The 12,397-nt window shown below is 42.6% G+C and overlaps 2 protein-coding genes across 3 annotated transcripts; one reads left to right on the top strand and one right to left on the bottom strand.

The window, feature by feature from the left end:
- Positions 1–306: 306 nt before the first annotated feature.
- Positions 307–1,653, bottom strand: LOC310966391 (uncharacterized protein). The gene is made up of 3 exons (XM_083940109.1): positions 1,231–1,653; positions 696–800; positions 307–603 (listed from the first exon to the last, which is right to left on the bottom strand). Exons 1-3 carry the CDS (start codon positions 1,578–1,580, stop codon positions 558–560), a joined length of 501 nt encoding a protein of 166 aa, XP_083796235.1. The 5' UTR covers positions 1,581–1,653; the 3' UTR covers positions 307–557.
- A 1,912-nt stretch (positions 1,654–3,565) lies between these two features.
- Positions 3,566–10,660, top strand: cep63 (centrosomal protein 63). 2 transcript variants are annotated; one of them, XM_083911565.1, is made up of 11 exons: positions 3,566–3,777; positions 3,968–4,145; positions 4,488–4,583; positions 4,885–4,998; positions 5,126–5,239; positions 5,355–5,513; positions 6,456–6,601; positions 6,793–6,936; positions 7,059–7,143; positions 7,259–7,456; positions 8,543–10,660. In XM_083911565.1, the coding sequence occupies exons 1-11, from the start codon at positions 3,737–3,739 to the stop codon at positions 8,738–8,740; spliced, it is 1,473 nt and encodes a 490-aa protein (XP_083767691.1). In that variant the 5' UTR covers positions 3,566–3,736; the 3' UTR covers positions 8,741–10,660. The 2 variants fall into 2 exon arrangements, with proteins under 2 accessions (XP_083767691.1, XP_083767690.1); XM_083911564.1 differs by having other exon boundaries at positions 5,355–5,525.
- Positions 10,661–12,397: the final 1,737 nt, after the last annotated feature.

Raw genomic sequence — 12,397 nt, 5'->3', positions numbered from 1 at the left:
GTCCAGAAATCTCCTACTGGCTTCACTTTTTTCCCCCCAGACACTTAAATACTTAATGTGTCATAAATGATGTAAGCGGTGGAGTGGTCTTTGCTTTGCGCTCATCGTTCTTTCATTGTCCAAAGACACATGCTATGATCCGCATTAAATAGTAAATGAAAACACACATAACTCTTTAAAAATAGTTTTATTAAATACTTTGTCAACTAGCTATCATAAATAAAAAAGCAAGTTGTGTTCAATGTTCAGCAGTGGCTATGCAAAGGGAAACGTCCTCGGGAGACCATCTGTCTGTCAGGGGTCTCGGGGTGTGAGTCCCACTGGGACAGCTGAACCAAATCCCACAGCGCCAGCTGGGAGAATTAAGCCCAGAATAAATAATGGGGAGACAGGGCACCTTTGGCTGAGGACAAAACAATGTCTTGACAGGAACACAAATGGATTCTCGGCCCTAATGGCCTCAGCTTTCCCTCCACTGACGAGGTTGAGTCTTGTCGACTACCATCCGTAAATAATATCCTAAGAGGAACTGTCACATCATCGTGACCCGGCTCTTCTTAAATAGTCTCTTCAGTTGAAAGCCTGCGCCACGATTTCATTTCCCTTAAAAAAGATAAACAAAATAATATTAGTCCACATTTCCACTCAGTGTATTCTCCATTATTCCATCTATTTACCACAAAGTCAGAACTTACACGTTATTGTCAGGCACGATCCTCTCTTGGTGTTGCTTTGTCAAACTGAACCTTCTGAGGAAACCAGGCAGTTTGAGCTTTGTTCTGGCCGACCCGGAGGAAGCACTGAAAAGTAAAACTTCCTTTGTTAGACAGGATTTAACTCCCACGACAAAAAGTGGCACTTTAGAGCTGAGGTGCTAATGAGAAGCTTTGTGGACAGACGCACTGATTAACACCAAGGTGTGAATGGAAAGGTATGGCTGGAATTTTGGGGGTCCAGGTTCCACTTCTTCAAATGCAATAACAGTTTACTTACTGGTTACTGGTTTAGTTACTCATTTCTTTGTTAATTTTTAACATTTTCCACCCTAACAGCAGTATTGGGGAAAAAACTCTTACTATTGAAGCTAAAATCATGGGAAACAAGAGGTCAAAGGTCACAAAGCATTCCGTTTGTAGTTCTGAAAATACCCATAACAAGAACAGCAAACCAGCATGAGTTTCTACCTGTGTTAATGTCCACACATGTGTCTGTTTACACTGTTAAACCCACCATTCTGCTTGTAGTGAGGGCTGTTGTTTAGACTCCATCCCCTCCTCCTCAGCTACTTCTTCCAGTCCATCCTCCTCCTCCACTGCCTCTGTGTCTGCGTCCTCCGTTATCTGCTCCCAAAGACTGCTGTTGACCCACAGGGCTTCCTGCAGGCTGAGGCCGCGTCCTATGCAGGTCACCCGACGACACAGAGGGCAGCCCACAGTGAGCAGCCCGTTCCTGGCCTGAGACATGGTCTCCAGGCACAGGTCGCAGAAGGTGTGTCTGCAGTGGAGCACCCGAGGGATCCTGTCCATCCGCGAGTAGGGCAAGAGGCAGACGCTGCACTCGCCATCCTCACACAGAACCATGGTCAGAATGAGCCGGTGGACCAAAGAATGCAACAAGCTGGCTGGATGTTGTAAGGCTGGATGATAATAAGGGCTCTTTGAAGGAGATGGTTGCTGCAGGTCACACGTTCTCTTAGTTTGCTTCTCTCTGTTAAATTACAAATGGCATATGGTTATTGGATGTGCTGCTTGATGAAAAATATATAAAAACTTAGAGTCATATTTGAAGATTTAGACTTTTAGCAAAACTGAATAAACAATTAATCTTACTTATTTTAATTTTCACATATAGCTATCTCATGAAGGTTCAATGATATTGTTCAATAATTCCCCCCTGGTATTATTAAAGTATTTCTGATTCTAATTCTGATTTAGGCTTAAGGCATAACAGTCGGATGTATATTTTAAGTACAGTCAAGATGTGTGCTGACAATAAAGAAAGTTGAAAAACACAAACTGTGATAACCATAACACAAGCCGGTATCTACTAGCCTACTAGACATTATATTTGAAGGAACAGTGAGAATAATAAAAACGTAAATCTGTAAAGACTACTTACAGTACAGGTGAAGCCCATGTGATAACCTTATTCCCAGAACAGAGCCGGTGCTCCTTCAGACCTATTGGAGAGTGTTGTCCCTTTGGAGTGTACAGCACAGCCACACTGCAGTGAATGGAGAGCCGGCTCGTCTGCCGCCTGTTAGGAGTGTCTGGTGTATTTGTGGGGGCGGGACAGAAACGTGCCTTTCTTGTCATGGCCCAGGCCCTCACACCACAACAGCTGGGGAGGCAGGGCGGTGGAGACGCTCTTTGTTCAGTGTTTGACGGAGGGCAGGTGGAGCGGCGGGTGGGATGGAGCTTGGGAGGGGGTATAGGCGGACAATGATGAGGAACCTAGATAGATGCACCTCTTCTCCAAATGTTCGCCACAAATTTGGATGTATAAAATTTTACTTACGGATAAACTATTTAAACAAAAAACTGGGCTCGTCCGGGATTTGAACCCGGGACCTCTCGCACCCAAAGCGAGAATCATACCCCTAGACCAACGAGCCACGCCAACACTGTTTTTCAGGTTCATATAAATACCCACCATATATCAAGGACACGTAACGGCTGCGTAAAATCGCTACCTGCTAGCTAACACTTGACCGAAGCTTTTGAACAACAAAGTTAAGCAACACAGAACCACGGTTGTGGAAGTCCGGCCCACAAAACCGCAGCAACTATTAATATCAATTATAATGCATTGGAAGTTGACATAAATATCAAGTATATATAACTCTTTTTATATCTACAGTTACATATTACCGATAAACAACGGGTTGCTGATCTGCGTTAGCAGATAGCTACTATTTATGGAGGAGAGCTAATAATCATAACAAAAAGGGGGCTCGTCCGGGAATTGAACCCGGGACCTCTCGCACCCGAAGCGAGAATCATACCCCTAGACCAACGAGCCACGTGCTAGTGTGTTCGATATCACACTACTTAATCCAAACACCCAGCCAGGGTGCAAGGGATGAAGACTTTACGACGCAATTATTAATTGCATAACAATTGCATATATTTTCCTAAAGTATTGCAATCCACGTGGCCGCAGGATATCACCATACAAATGTAGTAAATAGGCTTCAATACAGTAACGTTATGCGAAATGTAAAGAGGATGTAACGTCACTGCAGCATCTTGTAACATTTAACCCAAAACGCTTGCATTGATATTGTAATTTTGATGAATTTGAACCTACCTCCTACCTACAGATCCAAATGTGCTCCAACTGTTTTGACGTAGAGCGTGCTGAGGTCACAGATTGAAGGCGGACTTACCGCCCTACATCAGGAAATCCATTGTACTGTGGTGTAGTTAACGATGTAAACATTAACAAAAGTAGTCGCACTCACGCTAGCTAACGTTTGGTAACCATGTTAGAAACTTTAATGATAAACTTACTATACTTGGACTGTATCATAATCCAAAATGAGTTGATGTAACGTTAGTTTCAATGCAGCGTAGTTTAGTTATGATTAGCTTGCTCGTAACATGAATGCTATCAGAGCGGTTGCTAGGTTAGTTTAGTGAGCGGGCAACGTTAGCTAGCTTGTGCCAAGTTAACGTCAAGTTGTTTCAGTGAACTGTAATGCTTTATAAACACTGACAGTGTCACATCCAACCACATGGAGTCTTCTCTGGGGTCCCTGCAGAATCCTGACCTAAGGTAACGTTAATGTAAACTGTGGCTTAAACCAGTCCCCAGCTGAGTTACTTGAGCTAAGTTGTTGTTGTTAATATCACACAGGCAACCACTGATGCAGAGCTCTCTGATGGATGGCTACCTCTCGGTCATGTTGTATTTTGACGGATCTAGCAAACATCACACCGTTTTTATATGTGTGTCTGTATTCCAGCTCTGTGCTGTTGTCCTGTGGGCCAGAGCTGCAGGAGCTGATGAGACAGATTGACATTATGATCAATGATCAGAAGAGGCAGTGGGAGGCTGAGATTCAGGCCCTGGAGCTCAGGCTGAAAAGTGGGGAAGAAGAGCTGTTGTCTTCCAGGAATGTCATTGAACGGAGGGACCTGGAGGTGCAGTAGCACATCTTTCCTGAAGTGTTAATGTACTGTCTTCTGTGGTACATCTATATGATGTTCTCTGTTGAGAACAACCAAGATAGATACTATTTTCTTTAGCTATAGCATCACGACTATAACCAGTGCAGTAACCTGCAAAATAGGTTACCGGTAAAATAGAGAGGTGAAAATACATTTAGAATCATTCACCATCAATCTTATTTAGTTTTGTCTTTATATTATGGCGTGATCATGAGCGCATATCCTCTGCATGCCACATGTTACTAAATGTTAATATCATGATTATGTTTTACCCACATTTTTACAACAACATTATGTCATCTCCCCTGATTGTAGATCGGATTGCTCCGCAAGCAGCTAGGAGAAGTCCAACCTGGTCGACAAGAGTTGGTTTCCAAGTACGAGCAGCAACTGCAGAAAGTCCGGGAAGAGGTGAGACAGTCGGTGGTCAGTTAAATAGCCTTTCACTAAAATGATCCGTAGATTGAGGTATTAAAAAAATCTTTTCAGTTCTTCAACGTGCATGCATGCATTAGTAGTCAGAGAAATCACTACTAAAGCAACTTAATCATTTTCTGAAGAATCTTAGATCTTACTCAACTTACTGAGTTTGATACTGATAACTGTGAAGTCTAATGCCAAAACATTCTGTTCTCTCGTCCTTATATTTATTGGACAATAAAAATGTCAAGACCTCTGATTCTATTTTCTCACAAACATTGTTTCCCTGCAGCTGGAAAGATTAAAGAGAAGTTATCTCAAGCTTCAACGCAAACAGCTCAGTGGAGGAGCAAATACTAAAGAGACAGACCGTTCAGAGGTGACCCGACTCAATGAAAAGATTGAGGTACAACAAGTTACAACAATATTTGTCCAATACGCTGTTCCCTAAATGACCCTAGTCACTCACAGATCGACCTTTACTGCCATCTACTGGTTATGTGGAGTACAACCATTGCTGTCTTTCGCTGCAGGAATATCAGCAGCGTTCTGTGGAGTGGGAGCAGCAGCGCATCCAGTACCAAAAACACGTGACAGAACTGGAGGCCCAAAATAAGAGCCTGACAGATGAGCTCACACTCATAAAAGTACAGGCAAATTAATATCCACAGCATGTAAAGTCAAGTCAGGCAGGCAGTCTAACACTGAAGCAAAGCTGAGGCATGTCATTTTTCACACATATCTTCTGTGGTGTCATTCTAGTCCCAGTGGGCATTGTGGCGAAAGGACAGGGAGCACCAGGAGCAGCATCTGCGTACGCAGCTGGAGAAGGCTCAGGGCAGCATGCACTCGCAGGAGCTTGAACTGGAGCGCCTTCGACCGCTGGAGATGTGGCTGGGACAGTACCAGAGAGAGCAGCAGGTTAGCAGAATGGTAGGAACGTAGACAAGCAGTGGCAGAATAAAGATTGTGACAAACCTTAAGACGAACTCAGGAGACACACAAGTGACATCATCAGCCGCTGATATCAGTCACAAATATCAAACTTGTTTTTAAAAAAGACTTGAGGATACAATCTTTACATATTATAACTGTATGATTTTATATGCCAACTGTCAACACTAGCTGACCCAAACTGGACCTGACCTGCACCGACTTGGTCCCATTAGACGTCCCAATGTGTGTCGAGTATTCAGATCCTTAACTTATGTAAATGTACTATATGCCAGACTGCAAAAATACTCCACTACAAGTAAAAGTCCTGCATGCAGAACCGTACTTCTCACAAAGTTCTCACTGTGCACTACAGTGTTCCCTGTCAGTGTTTTATATAGGATGCTTCTGGAGTAATATCCCTGCTGCATTAATGTGTATATGTTACATTTTACTGCTGCCTTAGATGTTAAAGCTTGTGCTCATTTTCACTCCTTTCTTTACTGTTTGGGTACTCTAAAGCAATGCATCATATTCTCTTAGATCATTATATGATACAACTGTAAACTGAAAACTACTAAATGCACCTGTTCTGATTTCTTCTGGGTGTTGATAGTTTGAAAGAACCAAAGAAATCCCCCACACACCGTCGAGCACTTGTAGTCTCTTTATTTACAACATTTCTGTCCGTAGACCATCCCTCGGTCAAATTCATGGGTTGAATTTCACGGTGCAGGATGTTTTGGTTCTTAGGAGTTTATGTTGATTTATAAGACTTTCTTTTGTACAATAACTTACTGTTTATAGCACAGTGTGGAGAAAATGTCAACAACAAATCTAACATTGACCTTGCTTTATTCAAGAATTGTGCTGCAGTGTAGGAAGTTTAAATATCTTTTCATCAGCCGAGGATCCACTGCTGTTCCACAGGTCCTTTCAGAGGAAAGGGAGGAACTCCACGCCACGCTGGACTCCCAGGATACATCTGTGCGAAGGGCCAGTCTCGAACGTCAAAGGCTTCGCAATGAAGCTGCCAGACTCAATCAAGCACTGCGGGCTAAAGACCAAGTCATTCGGTGGGTGGATGTATATGTGTTTGCAGTCCTTGTTATGATGTAGTACAGCAACAATACTCAAGAGGGCAGTCTACACTGATACTGCAGTGAGGACCCTGTTGAGTAGTTGCAATACAACAGATTTGATGCTTGTGTGCTGTATGAATAGAGTTTTATAGAAGTCAATAAAGAGGAACTCTGTTGCTTCTCAGCTCTCTGGAGGACTGTCTGGCAGCTCAGGGCTGTGCTGGTGTGGAAATCCTCAGGCAAGATCTGGAGAAGACCGCAACCAGGCTTCACTGCGCCCAAGCATGTGAGGCTCATCTCCAGGCTGAACTGGCATGTCACAAAGAGAGGTGAATGCTGGTTGTTGCCTAATGCTTATTGGACAATATACACTTGGCATTTGTGCTTCTTTATGTCTTTAATTTGTGACATTAGCACAGGTTTTCTTTGAATGTTTTTGTGATTTGCTCAGACTGGAGAGGGTGAGCCAACAAAAGATGGAGGAGCTGACGGGCGTTAAGGCACAATATGATTCCTCTGTTGCTGAAATGAAAAAGGTCAGAAGACCTCTCTGACTGGTGATGTTGTAGGATCTTTGAGTATGTCTTATATACGGTGTTTGTGTACCGTTTACCCAATCCGTATTGTCATTCCTCTGGATTCATTCTACAGCTCAGAGAAGAGCTTCAAAGGGCCAGGCAGACTCACAGTGGGCAGGTGGAGGGAATGAGGAAGGAGGTGTCAAAACTGACCACTGAGCTGCACCAACGCGACGTCACCACCGCCACGCTGAGAGGCTGTTCACCCGGTGTCCAGCGGCAGCTCTGTGGCGAGGTGGAGCGAGCAGAACAGAAGGCAGCCAAGCCTCAAGTAAGCAAATAAATCAGGTGTACTTTTATGCAAATCAAGTTCCGTTACAGCGGTCACAATGAACCTTTATAAGGAAACATGAGCCTTTTTCACACATGGATTGTTTAACATTAGTTATGGCTTTTTCTCATTCAGACACAGGTGTGTGTTTGTAAAGACCAGTTCAGACCAAAGATTCACCACAAGTCTGCCACGTCTTGAAACATGTCAGTTTGCACCAACGCTTCGGATGAGACGGTGTATCGTCTCGATAGCAACAGAGTCGAGAAGTAATGATATGATTGAGAACAGGGCCCTGTTTCAGAAAACCGGTTTAACTAACCCTGAACTCTGAGTTGACTCATCCTGAACAGCTGATCAGAGTTCAGTCAACTCTGGGTAGATTGAACCTGGACATAAAAAGCCTGTGCACATTTAGGCCTATTCCACACGAACACAGGTATTTTTGAACTTCTATGGCCCCCGGTAAAAAAAAAGTTCCTGTCCAAACCAGCGGTGTGAAAAAAAATATCTCCGTCCACATGAAACGGATAAATCCGCCTCCGTCAGCTGGTCACATCTAGAGTGCTCCACAAGTCTCTATGGATACAACTGACTGTTTACCGTTACACAGTGTGGTGACAAACAATGTCGACAAGAAATAGCGGTTTTCCTCGGTTTTATTGTCCACACACGACTGCTGAAACCAGACTTAAGAAAACTCTACGTCGGTTTCATGACTTGTTCCTAAACTGCTAAATTGTCCGTACCTCTGGTCTTATAATGATGAATCGCATTCCCTCGAAAGTTGAAAGCACAATGCTTCAAATATTACTTTAATTTAAACCAATCAATATTTTACCACTGTATATTGAAGTAAATGCAACAACCGCTGACACAAACATGCGCTCAAATGTGCGTAAGGGTGCTCCTGAGTGCGTGTGGATTTTGTTCTTAACTGAGAACAAGTCCCAAATAAGAGAACATTGGTGAATGTCTTCGTGAAAACTGCTTAAATGAGAATCATTTTCTTCTTAAGAACTGTTTGTGAATGATGCCCAATGTTCTGAAGGAATCCTACAGATGTGTGTTTGTCTTCGTTCCCAGGAGCCCGTGTCAGTGTCACCTGCAGACGGCATGGTCTCTCGTTTCCTGGAGGAAGAGAGCTTTCTGGCCACAGAGCTGGTCCAGAAACTGGACAGCCACATCCAGGGTATGAGAGAGAACAACGGCAAGATAGTGTCCAAGTACCTGTCGAGTGGCTCGGGGCCTGAGTCAGCCCCGACTTCAGCACAGAATGGCTAGTGATGGAATAAGGTGGAATACATCTAAAAAACAAAGTGCCTTGAACAGCAGTGCAGAAGACCGCGCTCTTGTACTTGAGAATTACATTTGGTGGGGAGTTCCTCGCTTGACTGAACTTTAGAGACATCTTTACTTTTACAGCGTGCGCAAATAAGTTCAGTATGGTAACGCAGAGCTCTGAGTTCACCCAAGTGTTCATAAGAACTGTCAAAAGGAGCGATTGTAATTCAGGAATTCCAGTGAGCTCTCAGGCTGTACTGTGCTGTGGCCTCATACAGCCTGGCCTGCTCTGTCCCCACAGTGAAGGCCGGGTTGTGTGAGGCTACACATATGATATAGTATCAGTCTTTCTTAGCCGATTAGCTCGGATTGTTGCCTGTGATCTTATTCTTATTCTGTTTATCGTGTTTTTTTAATCTGTTTTCAATAGAGGTATATTGTTGTTACATCAAGCTTATCTTAAAGTAAAGCAAAGACTGACTGATTAAACTCATTGCATCACCGCGTGTCTTATGCAGCAGACCGGCACACTGAACCTGTCCTTGGCTTCTGTCAAATAAAACAAGTAGTCTGTATTTGTAGACAAAAAGACACAACAGAAACACAAACAACACTTCCATTTTACAACATGCTGTATCTGTTTAAAAGGTGTCATTAAAGCCTCAGAATACAACAATTCACCATGACGTCACAACAACAGTATTCGTTGGCAAAAGCTGAAGCGCTCCCCGATGGCACCACTAGTAAACAAACCCTTCCTTGTCATTTGACCAGAGTAAATGTCTTGAATAACTGGGTGATCTGAACAATTTTTGAACATTGAAGCATGTAAACATGTTCTAGTATAAACCCAGAATACACGTTTGAACCTCAAAATTAGCACAATAGGTTGTCTTTGAGTTCCACCAAGTTATCAAAATAATTGGTTCATTTTCTGACACTCTTCTTACCAGTCATTCAAAAATGGTTTCAGCTCTGGTCAGCTTATAATGTATCGACCGCTCGTGATTTCTTCAAGTTAAGCGGAATTGTTTCAGGAAGGCGTTTCCATATCTGAAGTCTTGAGCTGTAAAGCAGTGAGGTGCGTGAGCTGGTGTGCTAAGATATTTTATATAATGTTGCATTCCATTCAAGCTTGGACGACATCTGACCTCCACATGTTCCGGACGGGAATATGATTGATTTCCTGAATGCTGCTTTTCGGAGATCTTTCTATCTAAGCTGACATTAACATCAGTGTTTGTCAGTATGCCATGTTGTTACACACCTGTCTCTGCAACATGTGCCTCAACTGTGCTTTTAATTGATTGAAATGGTCTTAAGAAAGGATTGACCCTTCATAGTGAATTCTGCCATATTGTGTCATATTTATGTGACCTCACATAACTGACTTTTGGTTGATGAATTCCAACGGGATTACTTGTTGGAATTCTGACATTAAGTGGAGCTCATTTTCCTCGTTGGACACTGCATATTCCAATTTTTCAAGTTGGCCTGGAATGCAGCATTTACATCCAGAGAAAAGAATGTAGCTGTGAGCCAAAGGAGTGTCCATCCTCCCTGCATGTCTGCCATAACTGAACTGGGAAAATACCACATATGTACATGTCTGTCCAGACAGTAGGGGGTGAAGCAGCTTATGCTGTAGATCTTCTCTTTTTCCCCAGTTACTTGTCTCTCAAACCCCCCAGAACCACCACCATCCACCCTGCAGAGGCCCTCTGGCTAGTCAAGTGCAGGAATGTGTGCACCATGCCAATGCTGTCATGAACCTTCCCCTGCAGCCTGCTTTGTCCTCATCATTAGAAAGCTGATGGAATGTTAATATCAACCATGTGGGGCGCTCAACCTCACAAACACTGAAAGGCCGGGGGGGTGATCGTTATATTTTACTGCTGCCCTAATGAAGAACACACTGATAGAGTGGAAATAAAGTGGAAAAATCTGAAGAAATATGTGTTTTTCATTTTTGCTGTCATACTTTTACAACAACAATACAGAAGTTGTGCTCAGCTGTCTCAGAGTCCAGTGACTTCTCACTTTGGTATTTGGTAGCCTGTGTTGCTAGCACTGTAAGCCCCAACAAACAGCACTGAGGAATTTGGCAAGGCAGGCATTCCTCTGGCTCTCTCTGGAGGGAGGTGAAAAGGTTTTTATATGTGGAGATTCTTTGAAGGGGCCTAGTAAAAGGGTGGAGGAGTAAGGCTGATTCAAGTCCAGGGAGAGTTTAGACTGCGTAATAATTCACAGGAAAAATTTGCTTTAGGCTACAAGATAATTAAGTAATTGCTAAATTGGTTAGTTTATTCAATTGAATTGCACGCATTAGACTCTTAACCGTGGTGCAAACAGGATAACTTTCCTCCCAAGGAATTCTCTTGGTTATTCGTCGCCCTCATTTTCTTTTTTGGACTGTCACCTTTTGCTTCTCATGATAGCATTAAGCTATAAACATTAGGAATTGTGACAGATTAGTTATTCACATTACTTACAGCTGATTTGCAAGAGAATTAATATTAAACAAGGAATGGTCAAACATTATACTGCAGAGCCCAAGATATTTTAGACAGTCCCAGGTAAGCCCCCAAAACACTGAATCCTACGTTTCCCACAATGCGACTGTGTCTTTTTATCCTCTCTGCCTCGTTATTGCCCATGTCTATCAAATTCCTTGCTACCAGTTTGAAACGGAGGTCTTCTGCTACAAAAAAAATAGTCTCCAATCCGAGACAACCCATGAAGACATCAGGGTTATTTTTTCCAGACTAGAAAGCTCCCTCTGAAGCCACACAAGACATGTTTTCAAAGGCTGAATAATACTCTCTGTGACTGAAACTGTCTGATGTGTGCATATTAGAACTGTTGAAAGTAACTACATACATGAGTACAACTCATTCGTAAGGTTAATGTAAAACCCTTTATGTTTTTGGCCCAATACAAAATCGTGAAAACGCTGAAAATATTTTGTTTTAAAAAATAAAAGTGCTTCTTTTTTCATCACTTTGCGTCCTTCGTTAGCAAATAGAGTTTTCTCAGTTAGGATTCGTTATTTAGTTAGTCTACTGAGCAAACTCCATCCTCTGAAGAATGCAAGTGATGTGGCTGAAAGGACCTTGCAATAAGGTTTTCTTTTTCAAATATTAAAGATCCTCTCAGGACATGTTTTAAGACATAAAATACTTTGATTTCAATAAAAACTTGTGTCTGATTAGATTTGTCTACAAAAAAAGTGAATCTACCTTGTCAAAAATTCTAAAAACAAAAAATGTATCTCCTATCTCACTTAAAAACCCATGAAATGTAAATGAATATGCAATATACAGTATATAAATCATTCCAAAAGTTGAACTGCTACATATATCTTCTATACCTCACTGAAAAGGCTTCAGATGAAGAGGCTTCGATTTTCCACATCACACTTCTGTGAGCTGTATAATGGACCACTGGCTTCCATGCTAGTTGTGATGTCACAAAATCATGTTTGTATGTACACGTCTTGGGTGAACACAGATGCACTTTCCCCCTTCAGCAGATGAATGTGACAACGGTCTCGAGTGTCAAACTCTGCGTATACACCAAATGTCCAAGTGAGGTCACAATAAGCAAGACCCATTTTTAAGTGGACAAGGGCTTTAAGTTAAGTTAGGCATTCAAATG

The sequence above is a fragment of the Echiichthys vipera genome (genome assembly GCF_963691815.1).
Source record: "Echiichthys vipera genome assembly, chromosome: 3".
NCBI lineage: Eukaryota > Metazoa > Chordata > Actinopteri > Perciformes > Trachinidae > Echiichthys > Echiichthys vipera.
The sequence above is the reverse complement of the archived record's forward strand: the minus strand, read 5'-3'. Positions and strand labels throughout refer to the sequence as shown.